General features: G+C 36.2%; 2 protein-coding genes across 4 annotated transcripts; both read left to right on the forward strand.

Moving 5' to 3' along the window:
- Window positions 1-2,719: 2,719 nt before the first annotated feature.
- Window positions 2,720-4,671, forward strand: LOC120632274. Its single transcript, XM_039902098.1, has 2 exons — window positions 2,720-3,011; window positions 4,244-4,671. Exons 1-2 carry the CDS (start codon window positions 2,909-2,911, stop codon window positions 4,558-4,560), a joined length of 420 nt encoding a protein of 139 aa, XP_039758032.1. The 5' UTR covers window positions 2,720-2,908; the 3' UTR covers window positions 4,561-4,671.
- A 592-nt stretch (window positions 4,672-5,263) lies between these two features.
- Window positions 5,264-12,679, forward strand: LOC120632111 (RNA-binding protein lark-like). Of its 3 annotated transcripts, none has more exons than XM_039901904.1 (6): window positions 5,264-5,491; window positions 5,581-5,799; window positions 6,607-6,830; window positions 7,667-7,945; window positions 8,735-8,806; window positions 12,567-12,679. In XM_039901904.1, exons 1-6 carry the CDS (start codon window positions 5,483-5,485, stop codon window positions 12,583-12,585), a joined length of 822 nt encoding a protein of 273 aa, XP_039757838.1. In that variant the 5' UTR covers window positions 5,264-5,482; the 3' UTR covers window positions 12,586-12,679. The 3 variants fall into 3 exon arrangements, with proteins under 3 accessions (XP_039757838.1, XP_039757841.1, XP_039757839.1); XM_039901905.1 differs by lacking the exon at window positions 12,567-12,679 and adding an exon at window positions 11,071-11,345 and having other exon boundaries at window positions 5,269-5,491; XM_039901907.1 differs by lacking the exon at window positions 12,567-12,679 and having other exon boundaries at window positions 5,267-5,491; window positions 8,735-8,810.
- The last annotated feature ends 2,303 nt before the right edge of the window (window positions 12,680-14,982 follow it).

Here is a 14,982-nt window from a genome sequence, read left to right on the forward strand (position 1 = left end):
GCTTTAGATCGATAAAGTTACTATTACTAAAAATACGATCTCGTAAAATGTAATTCCTGACAATGCTTTCCTTTTTTTTAACTTTCCTAATGTCTTCCTTGCGTTATTATATTTATTCACATCAAGAATATACAAGAAACAAACAACAGAAACATAAAGAAAGAAGTATAATGCAAAAGGTGCCATTATCACTTAGTAGCGGTTTCGGCCAGTCAAACTTAAATTAGTGGTGGTGTTATTAGAATAATTGTCTGTCTTAATAATATGTTTGTAGCGTAAATTAAAGCTCTTATCTTTTTTCGGTTCACACTGAGGCGAACGCGTGGTACGCGGGATTGAAGTCTCATACTACGGACTTATTCAAACTGATTGGATGATTGATCCAATCAGTTTGAATAAGTCCGTAGTATGAGATGATCGCGGCATGTTGAATCCCTCTATGCCAGAATTTCATTTTGATCTCGCAAATTAAACTACTACTAAAAATTGACACTCCACCTACTTATCTTGAAACTTGTGATTTTTCTTTTGCTACTGCTAATCAGTGGTGGGTGTTATCAGAATAATTATCTGTCTTAATATGATGATTGTAGTGACAATTAAAGCTCTTATCTTATTTTCGGTTCACACTCGAGGCAAATCCCGCGCAGGACGCGGGATTGAAGTCTCATTCTATACTGCATTCGTACCTACTACATACTATATACATATTACATACATAGATTTTCTCAAACTGATCGGACGCGGGGTGTTGAGTCCCTCTAAGCCAGGATTTCATTTTGATCTCTCAAATTGTACTTCTTTTCAAAATGACTGGACACTTGAAACTTTTGATGCTTCTTTTGCTACTGATAATAAAAGAAATGCTTTCTTCGTCTTCAACATTATATTCAACTAGCGTACCCAGCCCGCTTCGCCGGGCTAGATTTTGCTTTATTTTATTGAAACAATAAACTTACATCATTAAATTTTTAATTTAAGTCTCATAATATATTAAATCATTTATTTCTCTCCGTATTCATTCTCTTCTATTCTCTTCTCGAGCGGATGAAGATCATTATCTACACCCATGTACACCCAACAATAGAATATCATCATAGTAAATAAAAGCTGTATTTGACAGTTCAAAAATAGGAGTGCTCCGATCGTCACCAAACTTTACAGGATTACTCGCCAGGTCAATCCGGGTATTCCCTGAAAGTTTTATTGAAATCGGTCCAGCCGTTTCGGAACATAACTACACACTTTCTCTTTTTAATTATTTTCTTTTCCGGAGGGAGCCTTATGAAAAGGACAACCCTATTTTCAACCAATGGCCTATACCACCTCTGAACTAAACGCCTTTCCCATATTCACCAAGGTGGGTGGCAGACGGGTTGGTTATTTTAGTAGTAGTAGCATAGAGGATGCCCGTTCTGTGTATATTCCCTTAGTGCCTCGGTGCGATGTCGCGTACAAACCGATTAGGGTATCTCTAACAGGTTAACCCGCTACCATCTTAGACCGCATCATCACTACCACCAGGTGCGATTTCTTTGAATGGCTAACTTGTAGTAGAATAAAAAAAAACGACATACGCGGGAAGAGTTGGAGTAGTGACAACTGTATTCCGATCTGCCGTCCCCACACGGCACAGCCCTACTTTACCACCTGCCAGTTTAGTTTAGAGACTTATGGATACCGAATTGGCACTATTTTCTCTCTTGAGAAACCAAGAACAATAAAGTAAGTCACGTTTGTTTGAGAGGCCAGGCGAGCTAATTGTTTGAAATCGCTGGCGGGATTCGCCTCAGTTTTATCAGCCCTTGAAACTTATTTTTGTCAAAAATAAAATGTTATAGTTGTACTAAATGTTTATAAGATTAAGAATTATTATTTTATTTACAAGTAAGACAAGCTGATTTGTATGTATGTTTTCTTTTTATCTCAGTGTCAAATAATGAAAAATATTTTAATAATAATGTCGAATACTTGTTAGATTTTATTAAATGATTATTTGTTTATAAAATGTCATCTTAATTTTCGCATAATCTGGAATACTTATTATTAGTTTTAAAAATATAAAATATTTGATAAAACATAACGACGGATTCTCTGGTACAATGAACCTGACATCCTTACAACTCCGTAGGATCACCACACGGTAGACACCAAAGCGATATCGACACAACGTTTTTAGTGAGGCAAGGACGCAACGGGTTCACTAGTATAATATATACCATGCAAAAGACCGAACCGGTTCCGTTGGGCTGAAAGAAAAATTATTTCCTAGCTTGGTATAAAATAACGGGAATAATGAAGGAAACCTCAGTAGGTATGCTCTGGGAAATTGGGACTTTTGTGCGATGGGATTTTTGGCCGATTTTTTGTGCGATGCTCTGAAATCTATAATTTGACGTTGCTCAGACTTAAGTAACAGTTAAAATGAGACAAAGTCGTGTGACTGAGAGGCTGTCTCGTTCTAACATTAGCTCAAACTGCAAAATAAAAGCACTTACGTTCTATATAAGTTTTTGAAGACTATTTCAGAATGTAAAAAGGGAAAACAGAAACCACGCGAACGAACTCTGTCTAAATAATAAATAACAAACACGCCGTGTATATCTGGCAATGTATCAAATCGTGAGGTTAAATATCTGACCCTGACTAAGGCCGGGGAATTGCCGCTGTGATATATCCATAATCCAGTATCTACTTCACAGACTGAGATTAAGGTTACTTTGAAAAAAAAAAGTACGAACACACATCTCCGCTCAGACACAATATGACTGGCTATAAATAACTCAGGATTCATGGCCGTTGCTCGGTTACGAAATTGCTAAAATATGTCCATTGCCCGCTGAAAGAGTGTCGGTAGCATATGTTTTTGGACAAATTATTTTGATCGTGTTTTTTTAATTCCGTAAGAATGAGCATAGAGCGTAGATCGTGTACGGGCTCAGCGCCTCACGTCACGAGAAGGCTGTGTGCAACACTTGTGTTTTTTATTGGTGTAGTTTGTGTTTTTGGAGGTAAGGCGCTTGTTTGTATATTTACTAGATCAGATAGCATAAATGAATCCTTAACGTGTATCGAACATGTAAAGAGTTGATTTATGCTTTATCGTAAATCTAAGAAATTGCAACGTCCGAAGACTAGATGTGTCGAGAAAGTGTCTGTGAGTTAAATAATATCGCATTCGGTCATTTAAAAATTGCCGCGAGAACCGTTTGCTTGAATTGCTTTTTGAGGATGCAAACTCTCTGCGTTAAATTCAATCCTACGAGAACGGATGCTGGTTAAAAATATTCTATGTCCGTCTCCAGGACGCAAGTTGTCATATGCCAACGAAAATATCGATGTAGTATCTCATTTGTGCGTTGGTAACATATAAACAAACAGATACACTTTCGCATTCATAATACTTAGATTCTTTTAAGAATATATCTAAGGAGGTACCTACAAAATTTTATAATAATACATGTACCTTTATATAATATACAACGTGTAACGGAATTATGAAATACTGTTGAAGGGTGCATGAGTTTATTTCATAAGGATACCCCCTGTAAAAATATTAAATCAAAAGAAGCAAATTTATTTTTCTATACAAACTAATTCAGAACATTCTAAGTGTGACAACCCTATTCGAGATAAAAGACCGACAATTGCATAGTACCTACGCTAGGCAAAGCGTACCTAATCAAATAACCGGAGTCGCTTGATTTTACTTTTGCATGTGACGTGGGCTGTATCTAATTTCTTTCAGTAAAATCTATGGCAATTGTTTATTCAAAAACGATTAGCGTTTCGGTTTCTCAGATAAGTTTTCATTTACACGTTGTATTTTAGTTTTGTTCCTTTCTTTTATAATTTGATTTGTGTGAAAGTCCCGTCATAATAGGTCCAGAAACAGCAAAATATAACAAAATAGGTTTTTGGTTTAAGTACCTAAATTTTTATATACCGAAATGTTCAAATTGAAAAGTTTACCACTTAAATATATAAAAAAAACTGAAACTACCCTACTTACGCTTGCTCACACTGTAATTACCCAGTACCTACTACGCAAGCCAAAGCTCAAACGTTTGAATGTATTTTAAACTATTTTGAAATTTTTTTGTAATTTTTCCGCGTTTCGAGTAGTTTTTATATATAAATTGTCGAATACCACGGCTCGTTGCAGATGTGTCGTCGCACATACCTCGAAAATTCCGCTTATTTCGACTTCATAAATCATCCAAAGCATGTGTTATTTTTCCAGGCTATTTATTAGGGCGTATGGCCCGAAGCGAGGTGAGACGGAACAACGATATCGTCCCAATCAATCTCACCATCGCAGCTGAGCTTCTGTACAAAAGGGCCAAACGCGTCTCACCCAAAGCCGTGCACCACAATGATCCAGAGAAAATAGCTGCTAAATTGTTGGACGCATTCCATTGCACCGCGCGAGAATGCGGCGCGCGCGGTATAACGAATAACAATGTAGCAGAGTTCGTAAAAACTTCGATACATTACCACGTGGCTAAATTGACGAGGTCTATCTACAATGCTTCCGTTTATTTAGACTCGTTGAGATGACATTGGTAATTCACCTCCAACATTTTGCATTGGAGCGAGCGTATGAAAGAAAATACGCGGGAGTTGGGACTAATTAGGTTAAAACTGTTTTGTATTTTTATTTAACTAAGTATTTACTAATATTCACGTAACAAATAAAGATGATACTTTATGATGATTTATAATAATTAAAGAAAACAATTGTTTTCATTATCGTGCAACCGTCTGATTTTTAAATTTTCCCGGTTGTTCTCCATTTCCTAACAGAAAAGTTGATGTTATTAAAATTAGCGTGGCTATTTTGAATATTGCGTGTAGCAACATCTCCACTTGTTCCTCAGAGAAATTACGAGAGAACTATACCAATGACTATATGAACATCTATACCAATGACAATATACAGCCCACTACATTTTATATCTTACAAAATTTAGTAAAAGTCTTCGAGCAATTAGGAGCGATTAGAAAAAAAAGGCCAGTTTTGGGCATCCCGTACTGAATCTACTAAAAATAATCTCACTATACGTAAAGTTACAAACATACCTCTTCTGAGTTTAAATCTGTACTATCAAGTATGTCTGTGGTATAAATAAGCCGTTGTTCGTTTATTTAGAAAGTCGGTTAATTTATACTTACAAATTATTATTTTATAGCTAAAACAATTTAATTAAAATATAAAATTTAATTTTTTGAATAACATTGACGACTCTTAGCAATGCATCAAAATTCAAATATTGCAAAATATAAATGTAAAGATATGCTAGCCCGCCGTAGCCCGCCATTTTGAATGATTTTGACATTTGACAAGCATTTTGGCGTGGGTAACGAGTACCGAAGATTCTCTTTCATTTTTATTTCTCGATAAAGTGGTATACAGAATCAACGTTTAAATTGCACGTCTTTTATTTAAATCAAGAAGAAGAGAAAAAAGCAACAAAACACAATGGTGGCGGTATGTATTAAACGTGTTATCTTACTGTATGCAGAATGCCTGGAAGTACTAGCCACAGCGTTAATAATGCCGAATGGGTAATTTTCCAGCAAACAAAGGTTTTCGTGGGAAGATTACCAGAAGATGCCAAGCCGGAGGAGTTGCGCAAGTTGTTCGAGCGCTTTGGAGTGGTCACAGAATGCGATGTCATGAATAGGTGCGGTTTCGTGCACATGGAGACAGAGGAACAGGCCGCGGCGGCAATTCGCGATCTACACAACACCACGTTCAATGGTGGTGTTATTACCGTGGAAAGAGGCAGGATAAAGGTTATTATAGTTTATCTTCTTATATGATTATCATTTCAAGCTATAGACGGCCTACCGGTTTCTGGAGACTCGTTTTCTATTGTAAGGACTCTGGTAAACACCAACTAGGACTAACGTTCATTATTCCTCCGAGTGATGGGCCACTGTCAATATAGTTGCAACAAGTTTAGAATAAATAGAAGAAGAAACGCTTTATTGCTCGTATAACATACAGGAAAAGAACCAGTAAGGAGTATACAGTACACAATGTAGACGTGCAAAGGCGGCCTTATTGCTCTGCACAAGCAATCTCTTTCAGGCAACCTTTGTAGATTATGTCCATTTATTTCAATTTGCATAATTCTAGATTGATGAACGTATGATGCTCTAAGCATAGCACTCACCAACAGTAGTCTCCTTATTAGGGCTTTTGTTCTATATTTCGACCCCAAATGTTTACATAACTACACCTATAACATAAGTTTAAAAGTTTTGTCTGGCACCATTAGCCATATCTAGTTCTATCACTCTTGGCAAAGATGCTCTGTGAGCAATATGGTACAATCCATTACAACTAGACAATTGCACAAATATACTCAAACTTTGAAATTATTGAAAAAAATTTTGAGTGTTTTTTTTAAATCTAAAACCCCAGTAATGTGTTTCATGAAATGCATTGTATTTTTGTCATAGCTACTGCGCTATTTCAATTAGCAGACTGCATAACTTTGTACATGTATGAAACTATTAATCCAGCTTGATTATGACTTCAAATATAATATAAAACGTAACAGATTTCAGCCTAAAAACTATTTTCTTTTATTGTAGGAGAGAGGCCAGCGTGGTGGCGGCCGCGGTATGCGCGGTGGTATGAGGGGAGGCATGGACCGTCGAGGAGGCATGCGCGGCGGTATGAGGGATGCACCATATCCAATGCGTGACCGGGGAATGGGGGGGCCAATGCGTGATCGAGGCATGGGACACATGCGTGGCTCAGCACCTTACGACAGAAGTATGGACAGGGCACAGATGGGTGGCGGTTATGATGACAGGTATACCCTTGCATACACTATGATTCACACTTAGTTTTTAAAAAATGATAACTGAATACAAATATAATGTTAATAATGATGATACGAAAAGGAGATACCCTGTTATATATTGCCAGCTTGACTTTTTAAGTATCAGGGGAAAACTTAAATCAGGTTTAAAGTAAAGTTTACTAGTGGTACCCCATGGCTTCATCCTGAACCTTTCTATAGATAAGTTTATGTTTAATAGAAGTAAGTTGGTGAGAAAGAGGTAATCTCATTGAAACTTATAAAATACTGTATAATAATTACAATATTCCAAATTTTGAAGAAATATTATAAAAAAAAGGGTAACCCCAGACTAAGAAGCCTATGGTCCCAAACTTGGATTTCAGCTGGAATAGAGTTACATATGTGGAATGCTGTGCCTGAAGATGTAGTGACTGCAGTATCACTGAATCAAACATAAAGGACAAAAACCACAAGATCTTGTGTAGTACTACTGCTATAGTGTCAGTGAAATACAAACTTTCAACTTATAATATAGGCCTACAGCCCTTTAGAAATGGGCTTTCAAATGTATGTTATTGATATTTGAAATTGTTAGTTCCAGAGAGTTTTTCAAGCAATAGAAAAAAAACTATTTAGTTTTATTATTATAATTACTACAGCATATAAAAATATTTATCAGTCATCTTACTACCAATAATACAAGCTATGCTTACTTTGGGCTAGATGGTGATGTGTGTATTGTCATTGTACATTTATTTATTTATCCTAGAATGCAAAAAGGGATTATCGTATAAGCTATAAGGGATAAATAGCTGTTGGGTTTATAATAAAATATTTATGAACAGGTACAATGGTTACGGAGGCGAAGACAGACGCGGTTTTGCGCTCATGGACGGTCGTGGCGCTCGCGATGCTTACAGCGCACCGCCTCCCATGTACCCCGACGACAGGCAGAGCTACGGAGCCCCAGTAGACAACATGTACCCTGATGAGAGGGACATGATCGACAGGCGGCCCCCAATGAGAAGTGCCCCCATGACTATGTCGTCTGGTTATGACAGAGCGGCCCCACGCGCAGCGCCCATGGGCACTGATATGTACAGCAGGAGGTCAGATCAAACTATGTAAGTGAACTATCATCTGTATCCTATTAAGATCCGACTAGGGCCTCCTCTAGGAGAAACATTTAGAGCATAGATCCAGTGCACTGCTCCAATGAACAACTTATTACTAATTAACAACTATTGTCACGAGCTAGTGATTATAACCGGGGGTGAAAGCTTGACATGCCCTCTGGGGCACTGGCACACTGCTGCAATCTAGCCTGATGTGCAGTCTGATGATAGCTGGCTAATCTGTTTTTGCTGTTATAATTAACTCGTATCACTAATCAGTTTCTACTTCTGCTTGATCTTTTGTCTTAACACTAGTAAGTTTCGTGTTTTATTGAAAGTCATAAGGTTACCATGAAATCAAGCATCTTTATATACCTACTAAATAATATAAATCCCTAATAAAAGTGTATAGCATCCCAAAGTGTGTGGGAGTGTTTAGTATAGTATGGTAACAAATTGAATTCCTCCATAGGCAGGTTTTGACGCCGACTGGTCTGCTTTCCGAGTCCAAGGCCGCGGGTCCGATTCCCACAATTGGAAAATGTTTGTGTGATGAACATAAATGTTTTTCAGTGTCTGGGGGTTGGCTGTGTATTATAAGTATTTATGTATATTATTCCTAAAAATATTTATCAGTCATATTAGTACTATACTTGTTTTATGGAAAACAAGCTACGCTTACTTTGGGGCTAGATGGCGATGTGAATATCGTTGTAGTATATTTATTTATTAATTAAGTTTTTGAACTTTTATTTAATCCTATAGAGAACAACACTAAGTGTCTTTATATATTTTTAGGTGGGGAGGAGCCGCAGCTGCAGGTAGCTATGAGCGAGATCCATATGCTCAGCAGTATCCCCAAGCTGGAAGGTAAGTTACGCAAAATCCATGTGTGATTAGGAAACACTGCTTTACATGATTAGATACCAGTGTTTTGGATGTGAATAAAAACAACAGAGTTTCACATGTGATTAGCAACCAGTGTTTCACATGTGCTTAGCAACCACAATTTCACATATGAATATCAACCACAGAGTTTAACATGTTAATATACTACTAAATCTACTACTATAGAGTTTATAGTTTTAGAACAATAGTGTTTCAATAGTGAACAATTCAGAGCTATACACAACATGATTAGCAACCATGTTTCACATTCAATTATCAAGCACAAAATTTCATATACAAAATTGAAATTCAATATTAAATAGTAAATAAAATAACTAATATTTCATTTATCAAGTGTTAGGTGTCTGTCACATACATGGCAGAGCTATGAAGAAGTGTTATTTAGTATATAATTTCCATGCTTTTAATTATAGAGATATTACCGAGTAGCTAAATGAATGCAATTGACAAAACAGTAACTAGTAGAGCTACCTGTGACTTGTGAGCTTGTCCAGGAAATGACTACCGCCATGCTTACTTTTGCCGCTAAGGTAGCATCGCTGTGTTCTTGTCTGAAGGCAGTGGCGTGCATAGAGGGTATGCAGATGACATAAATTGGAGATTTACGAGTTAAATACTTAAGGGTAGGCTTTTTAATACTCTTACTGTGCATACCCTCTAAGCACACCAATGCCAATGACAATTTGTGGGACATGTTTCTTGCATGCCCTGCGAAGTGCTGCTTGTATATAAAAGAAAAAAAAACCATTTTTAAACATGGAAGTTTATCCACACTTCTATAATTAGTGCTGGTGGCAAAACGCTTCTCTGCTATTACAATTGTGTATCGAGTGGTTGATTGATTACAAAAACTAATAATCAAAAAACAAATATGTTGAGAAATAATAATTAATATTTAATTAATAAAATGTATGACAATAAATAAGCGGTGATAGCCCAGTGGGTAGGACTTCTACTTCACTTTTGGGAGAGCACCTCTAACTTTTCCAAGTTATGTGCGTTTTAAGCATTTAAAATAACACAAGCTTCAACGGTGAAGGAAAACATAGTTAGGAAACCTGCATACCTGGGAGTTCTTCATATTGTTCTCAAAGGTGTGTGATGTCCACTAATCCGCACGGGGATAGCCTGGTGGACTCCGTAGTCAACATGTCTCCTCCGTCCGTCCTTAACCCCTTTTCATTGTGGGAAGAGACCTGTGCACAGTTATGGGTTGGTATGATGATGACAATGAATAAAATTTTCATTAAGTAAACACTATAGGTAAGCCTGTATTATGGGTGCCGGTTAAGTAGTGTTTACCTTTTGCTTGTTTGTCATATAATGTTTCTGCCCAGTTGGTTCTTTTAGTAAAAAGCATGCATGCCTATCGGAAACTTGCTATAAAAAAACTTTTTTCATTTCTTTTTTCCATTATTACTTTTTCTTATTTGTCATTAGATCAACCACACAGACAGTTATTGTTATAGCAGACTTGGGTCCCTGAATGTAGAATTTAAAACTGGTATTATTAGGGTCATTTTAATTGGACGTTATAGTTCAAATCAAAATAAACAATTAGTATTATGATTTTGAGCATGTAAATCTTATACTAATGGAATAAGATAGTAAACTAAGGCTGATACCTAAAAGTGCACTTTGACTTTATGTAGTCTAAAGTTATAGTTAAAACAATATCAATTTATCTCAAGACACATAACTTTACCTTATTTTTATTGTTTCTTAAGTCTTGAGGTAAGGCTAAGCACTCTTTATCAGCCATTTACTCATATTCACACAAATCACGATAAAATTTCACAATGCATCTGGTAGATTAATAACTTTTGTGGCTATAGGCACACTTTGATATATATTATATACATATATTTTATATTTATTTTATTTTTAATGCACCAAACTACAAAATTGTGATAAAAATGTAACATCATCATCAGGACAGGGGTCCCTTATCTTAATAAGAGAACGGGAATTGGAGCATTGACCCAGCGCGCTGCTTCCAATGCGGGATAAAATAATATCAGAAAATCAAATATTAATAGCGTACACATGCGGCTCAAGGTGTGATACTAGTTCATCATAGCGCGAGCGTTTTTCTCTTGAAGCTGTTTTAGAGGTAGCGAGTTTGCTTGCGAGGTTGATGTGCGCGAGAGGTAGAGTTGGGGTGAAGGTATCAATATGCGGGTAGTGGTAAGGCGAGGCGTGCTAAGTTGCGTTCCGGGCTCTAGGTGGTGAGACGTCGGGAGGCGATGCGCGGCGGAGGCAAAGGTGACTGCGTGGCGCGATGACTACGCGCCTACTCATCATCGGGCGGTCGACATGAACCGGCACGATCCGGTACCGGTACCGGCCCGATCCAATCCGATGCGTCATCAGACTCGCGCGCGTGCATAGTATCCCCACAACTGCTACGTTTATGTCTTATTTTCATGTATCTTTTAAAAATCAATGTATTTTTTTTAAACGACTCAATAAATGAAACTGCAATACTTGATACAATCCATTTTGTCGTTCCATTCTTTGCATATCCTGCAGTAGTCTACGATAGGAATTTTTAAAATGTGACCGGGTTTAATAGATAAGTCTTTTTTAATGTATCAGTATGGTTAATTAGCAGTAATACATAATTTTTTTATATTAGATTAAAATTCATTATGGAAAATATTTTTTCTTTAATTTACATTGGATAACTCCGATACCTTGACACATGGACATATCCAATCCTGCATCCATCCTTCCATCATTTTCTGTTTTTTGGTAACTTCAAATTCTTCTGTAATTAATTTCAACAATGAATTTAAAATGTAAAGACGATATTTTTTATAAAACAAAGAAATAATAATTTAAATATGCGGTTGGCGAAATGCGTATACCGGAATGATTCAACGATTTATCTGTCACAAATGTGTTCTACCAAAAGCGTCGACTTTCACATTAGAGAGTACGTGCGAGTCCTTTCAGAGTTTAGTTGCGGCTTGAGGGTACAGCGTAAGAGGCGGTGCGTGTCTATGGCGAGGCATTTAATCTGCTTGTCTAGCGACCAATGACAATGCGGCGTATATTAGGCGTCATCGAACAGAAGAATCAGGATTGCGAAACTATACAATCGTAAGTACGGAAGTAGACGGTCTTACCCTATAGGCAAGCTGCGGTATAAAATTTGTTAAGCTTTCTTAATTTTTATCAGATAATTTAGCGCATACACAACCAGTTCGTCTTGGACATCGGTTTTTTTTTTATATGCGATCTAGTTTAATATTACGTGATTCATAAATTTACTCTGCGTATCTAGGTGTTTGCGTTGCGATACTTATACATTCTATTTAGATAGTGGACAATTTATTGCGATTATTTTATGCATAAATAAATTAACGGAAAGCTTATACAAATAAAATACTACAAGGTTGTATATAGGTTCAATCATATGCGTTAATCTGGGACTGAGAGTCTATATTCCTAAAAAGTGAGGATTCTTCTATCACACAATTTTAAACCAAATTTTTTGTTCCACTGTGTAAAACCTACGGAGTAGTCTTCAATCTAGCGTATGTTTCATAACCAGAATGTTCAAGATTTTTGCAACTTTACAGGGCTTTTATAAACCATGTTAATTAATTTTTGGTCAAATAAAACGAATAATGCACTAAGCTAGACCTTAAAATGTTAACACCAATAATCGGAACAATACTGTCTAATATGAATAATTTTTTTTTATGATTAACAGGATTTTGGCGCCTGGCTGAAGAGGCGATTCTAGTATAACGGTAACGGATAAATAGATGAGGAATCGGAAACGGAAACATGCGTTGTGAAGTCTTAGCTCGTAGTACCTACTTCACTTAACTTATTGTATAAAAAAATATAAATTAATAATAAATTTTTAAATGCAGTTCTTATGTTTATTTTATTGTACCCTATATTTTATCGTATCCATTCTAAACTCTTAATTCTTTCCCAGTTTTATTTAGATAAAAATAATGTAATCGTGGAGAGAACGCTGTCGGTAAAGTTTGCTTACACACAGATGACGTCACGTGCACAGAACAGTAAATAAATAATATATAGTCACGCGAAAGGTACCTGCTATAGTCGTAAAAATGTAATAGGCCCGTTTTGACATTTGTGCAAGACCATAGAATGGAACTTGGAACGAAATTGAAAGAAACAATAAAATAAAAATCAATTACATAGTGTTTTAAAAAATACGTTAATTTTTTTGGGACGTTAAATAATATGAAAGAATATTTCGCGAGTATTCTTTTTGCGCTTACTTTATAGTAGCATGTAATTTATAATTCTTGCGAAACGTTCCGAAAACAGTTACGTTCTCAATCTTTTTTTTTTTTATACTAGAGCTGTAACCATTTTTTTACTGAATATCGAAATTAAATATTGTGTAGTTATCTTTACTGCAAAGAATCGGCTTGGTTCTCAAAATGGGTTCTAAATAATGAGTCTGAGTTAATGTGTCTGACCTAGCGGCACATGACTGAAGCGTCCCCGCGCGCACTGCGCAGTTTTTCGTTCCTCATCTTGTAAAGTTGACTGCGCTCGTTTAAGTTTGATATATGTTAGTCTTAAAGTCCGAGTCTTATGGTTCCATAACTAGTTACGTCGCGATGACAAATGTCAAAAATATAATAGGCCCTATTACATTTTTACTATGGAGGGTAGAGGTAAGGAGAGTCATCTTATATGGGAGAAAAGTTGAAAAAGTGTCCAGTTGTTGCGCTAAATAACAGTTCAAAAATCCTCCACAATGGCGCTGGTGGATGCACAGGGTATGGTATGAATGTAGCAATCGTAGATGAATTGAAGTATGCCGAGTTAAAAAATTTAATGTCATTATCGACTAAAGTAGTTAATTATTGAGAATTTCAACAACTTACGTTGTACAAAATATTGTGGTAAATATAACCTTACTTCCTTGTATCTCCATACTTCCTTGTTTATTTTTCAAGCCTACTCTAACAATATTTATATTTGGCGCTTCTTTTAAGAGTTACCCTCATGCAAATGTGGCGCCATCCTAATTTAATACATTTTGACGACACTTTTTCATATACACAGATGACTCTCCTTACCTCTACCCTCCATAATTTTTACGATGAGAGTGAAACCACAGATTAATAATAAAGTTTAATTTGTTGATTTATAAATAAATATAATTTCACTGATATATTAACTGGACAATAGTTTCGTGTTAGGAACATTCTATTTATATAATTTTCTTTTTGTAATTAGTTTCCGGTTGTCTATTCCTCTGAACCTTTATTCCATAACCCGTAAATTTGGTCTGAATTGGCAATTGACTCGAAGTTTTAACGTAATCGCAGATTAATGATACCGCTATCAGTGCATCATCATCAACCTGGACCCAGGATACTTAGATAAACTTAATTATTCATTGTTAGACATCAACAAAAACCTATTGGGTTGACTCTCAAATCTCAGATACGGGACCTAGTTGTATGTTAAAAGTATGGAGGGTAGAGGTAAGGAGAGTCATCTGTGTATATGAAAAAGTGTCGTCAAAATGTATTAAATTAGGATGGCGCCACATTTGCATGAGGGTAACTCTTAAAAGAAGCGCCAAATATAAATATTGTTAGAGTAGGCTTGAAAAATAAACAAGGAAGTATGGAGATACAAGGAAGTAAGGTTATATTTACCACAATATTTTGTACAACGTAAGTTGTTGAAATTCTCAATAATTAACTACTTTAGTCGATAATGACATTAATTTTTTTAACTCGGCATACTTCAATTCATCTACGATTGCTACATTCATACCATACCCTGTGCATCCACCAGCGCCATTGTGGAGGATTTTTGAACTGTTATTTAGCGCATACACTGGACACTTTTTCAACTTTTCTCGCATATAAGATGACTCTCCTTACCTCTACCCTCCATAGTTAAAAGCTATGGAGGGTAGAGGTAAGGAGAGTCATCTGTGTATATGAAAAAGTGTCGTCAAAATGTATTAAATTAGGATGGCGCCACATTTGCATGAGGGTAACTCTTAAAAGAAGCGCCAAATATAAATATTGTTAGAGTAGGCTTGAAAAATAAACAAGGAAGTATGGAGATACAAGGAAGTAAGGTTATATTTACCACAATATTTTGTACAACGTAAG

This window comes from Pararge aegeria, chromosome 19 (genome assembly GCF_905163445.1).
Source record: "Pararge aegeria chromosome 19, ilParAegt1.1, whole genome shotgun sequence".
Classification (NCBI taxonomy): Eukaryota; Metazoa; Arthropoda; class Insecta; order Lepidoptera; family Nymphalidae; genus Pararge; species Pararge aegeria.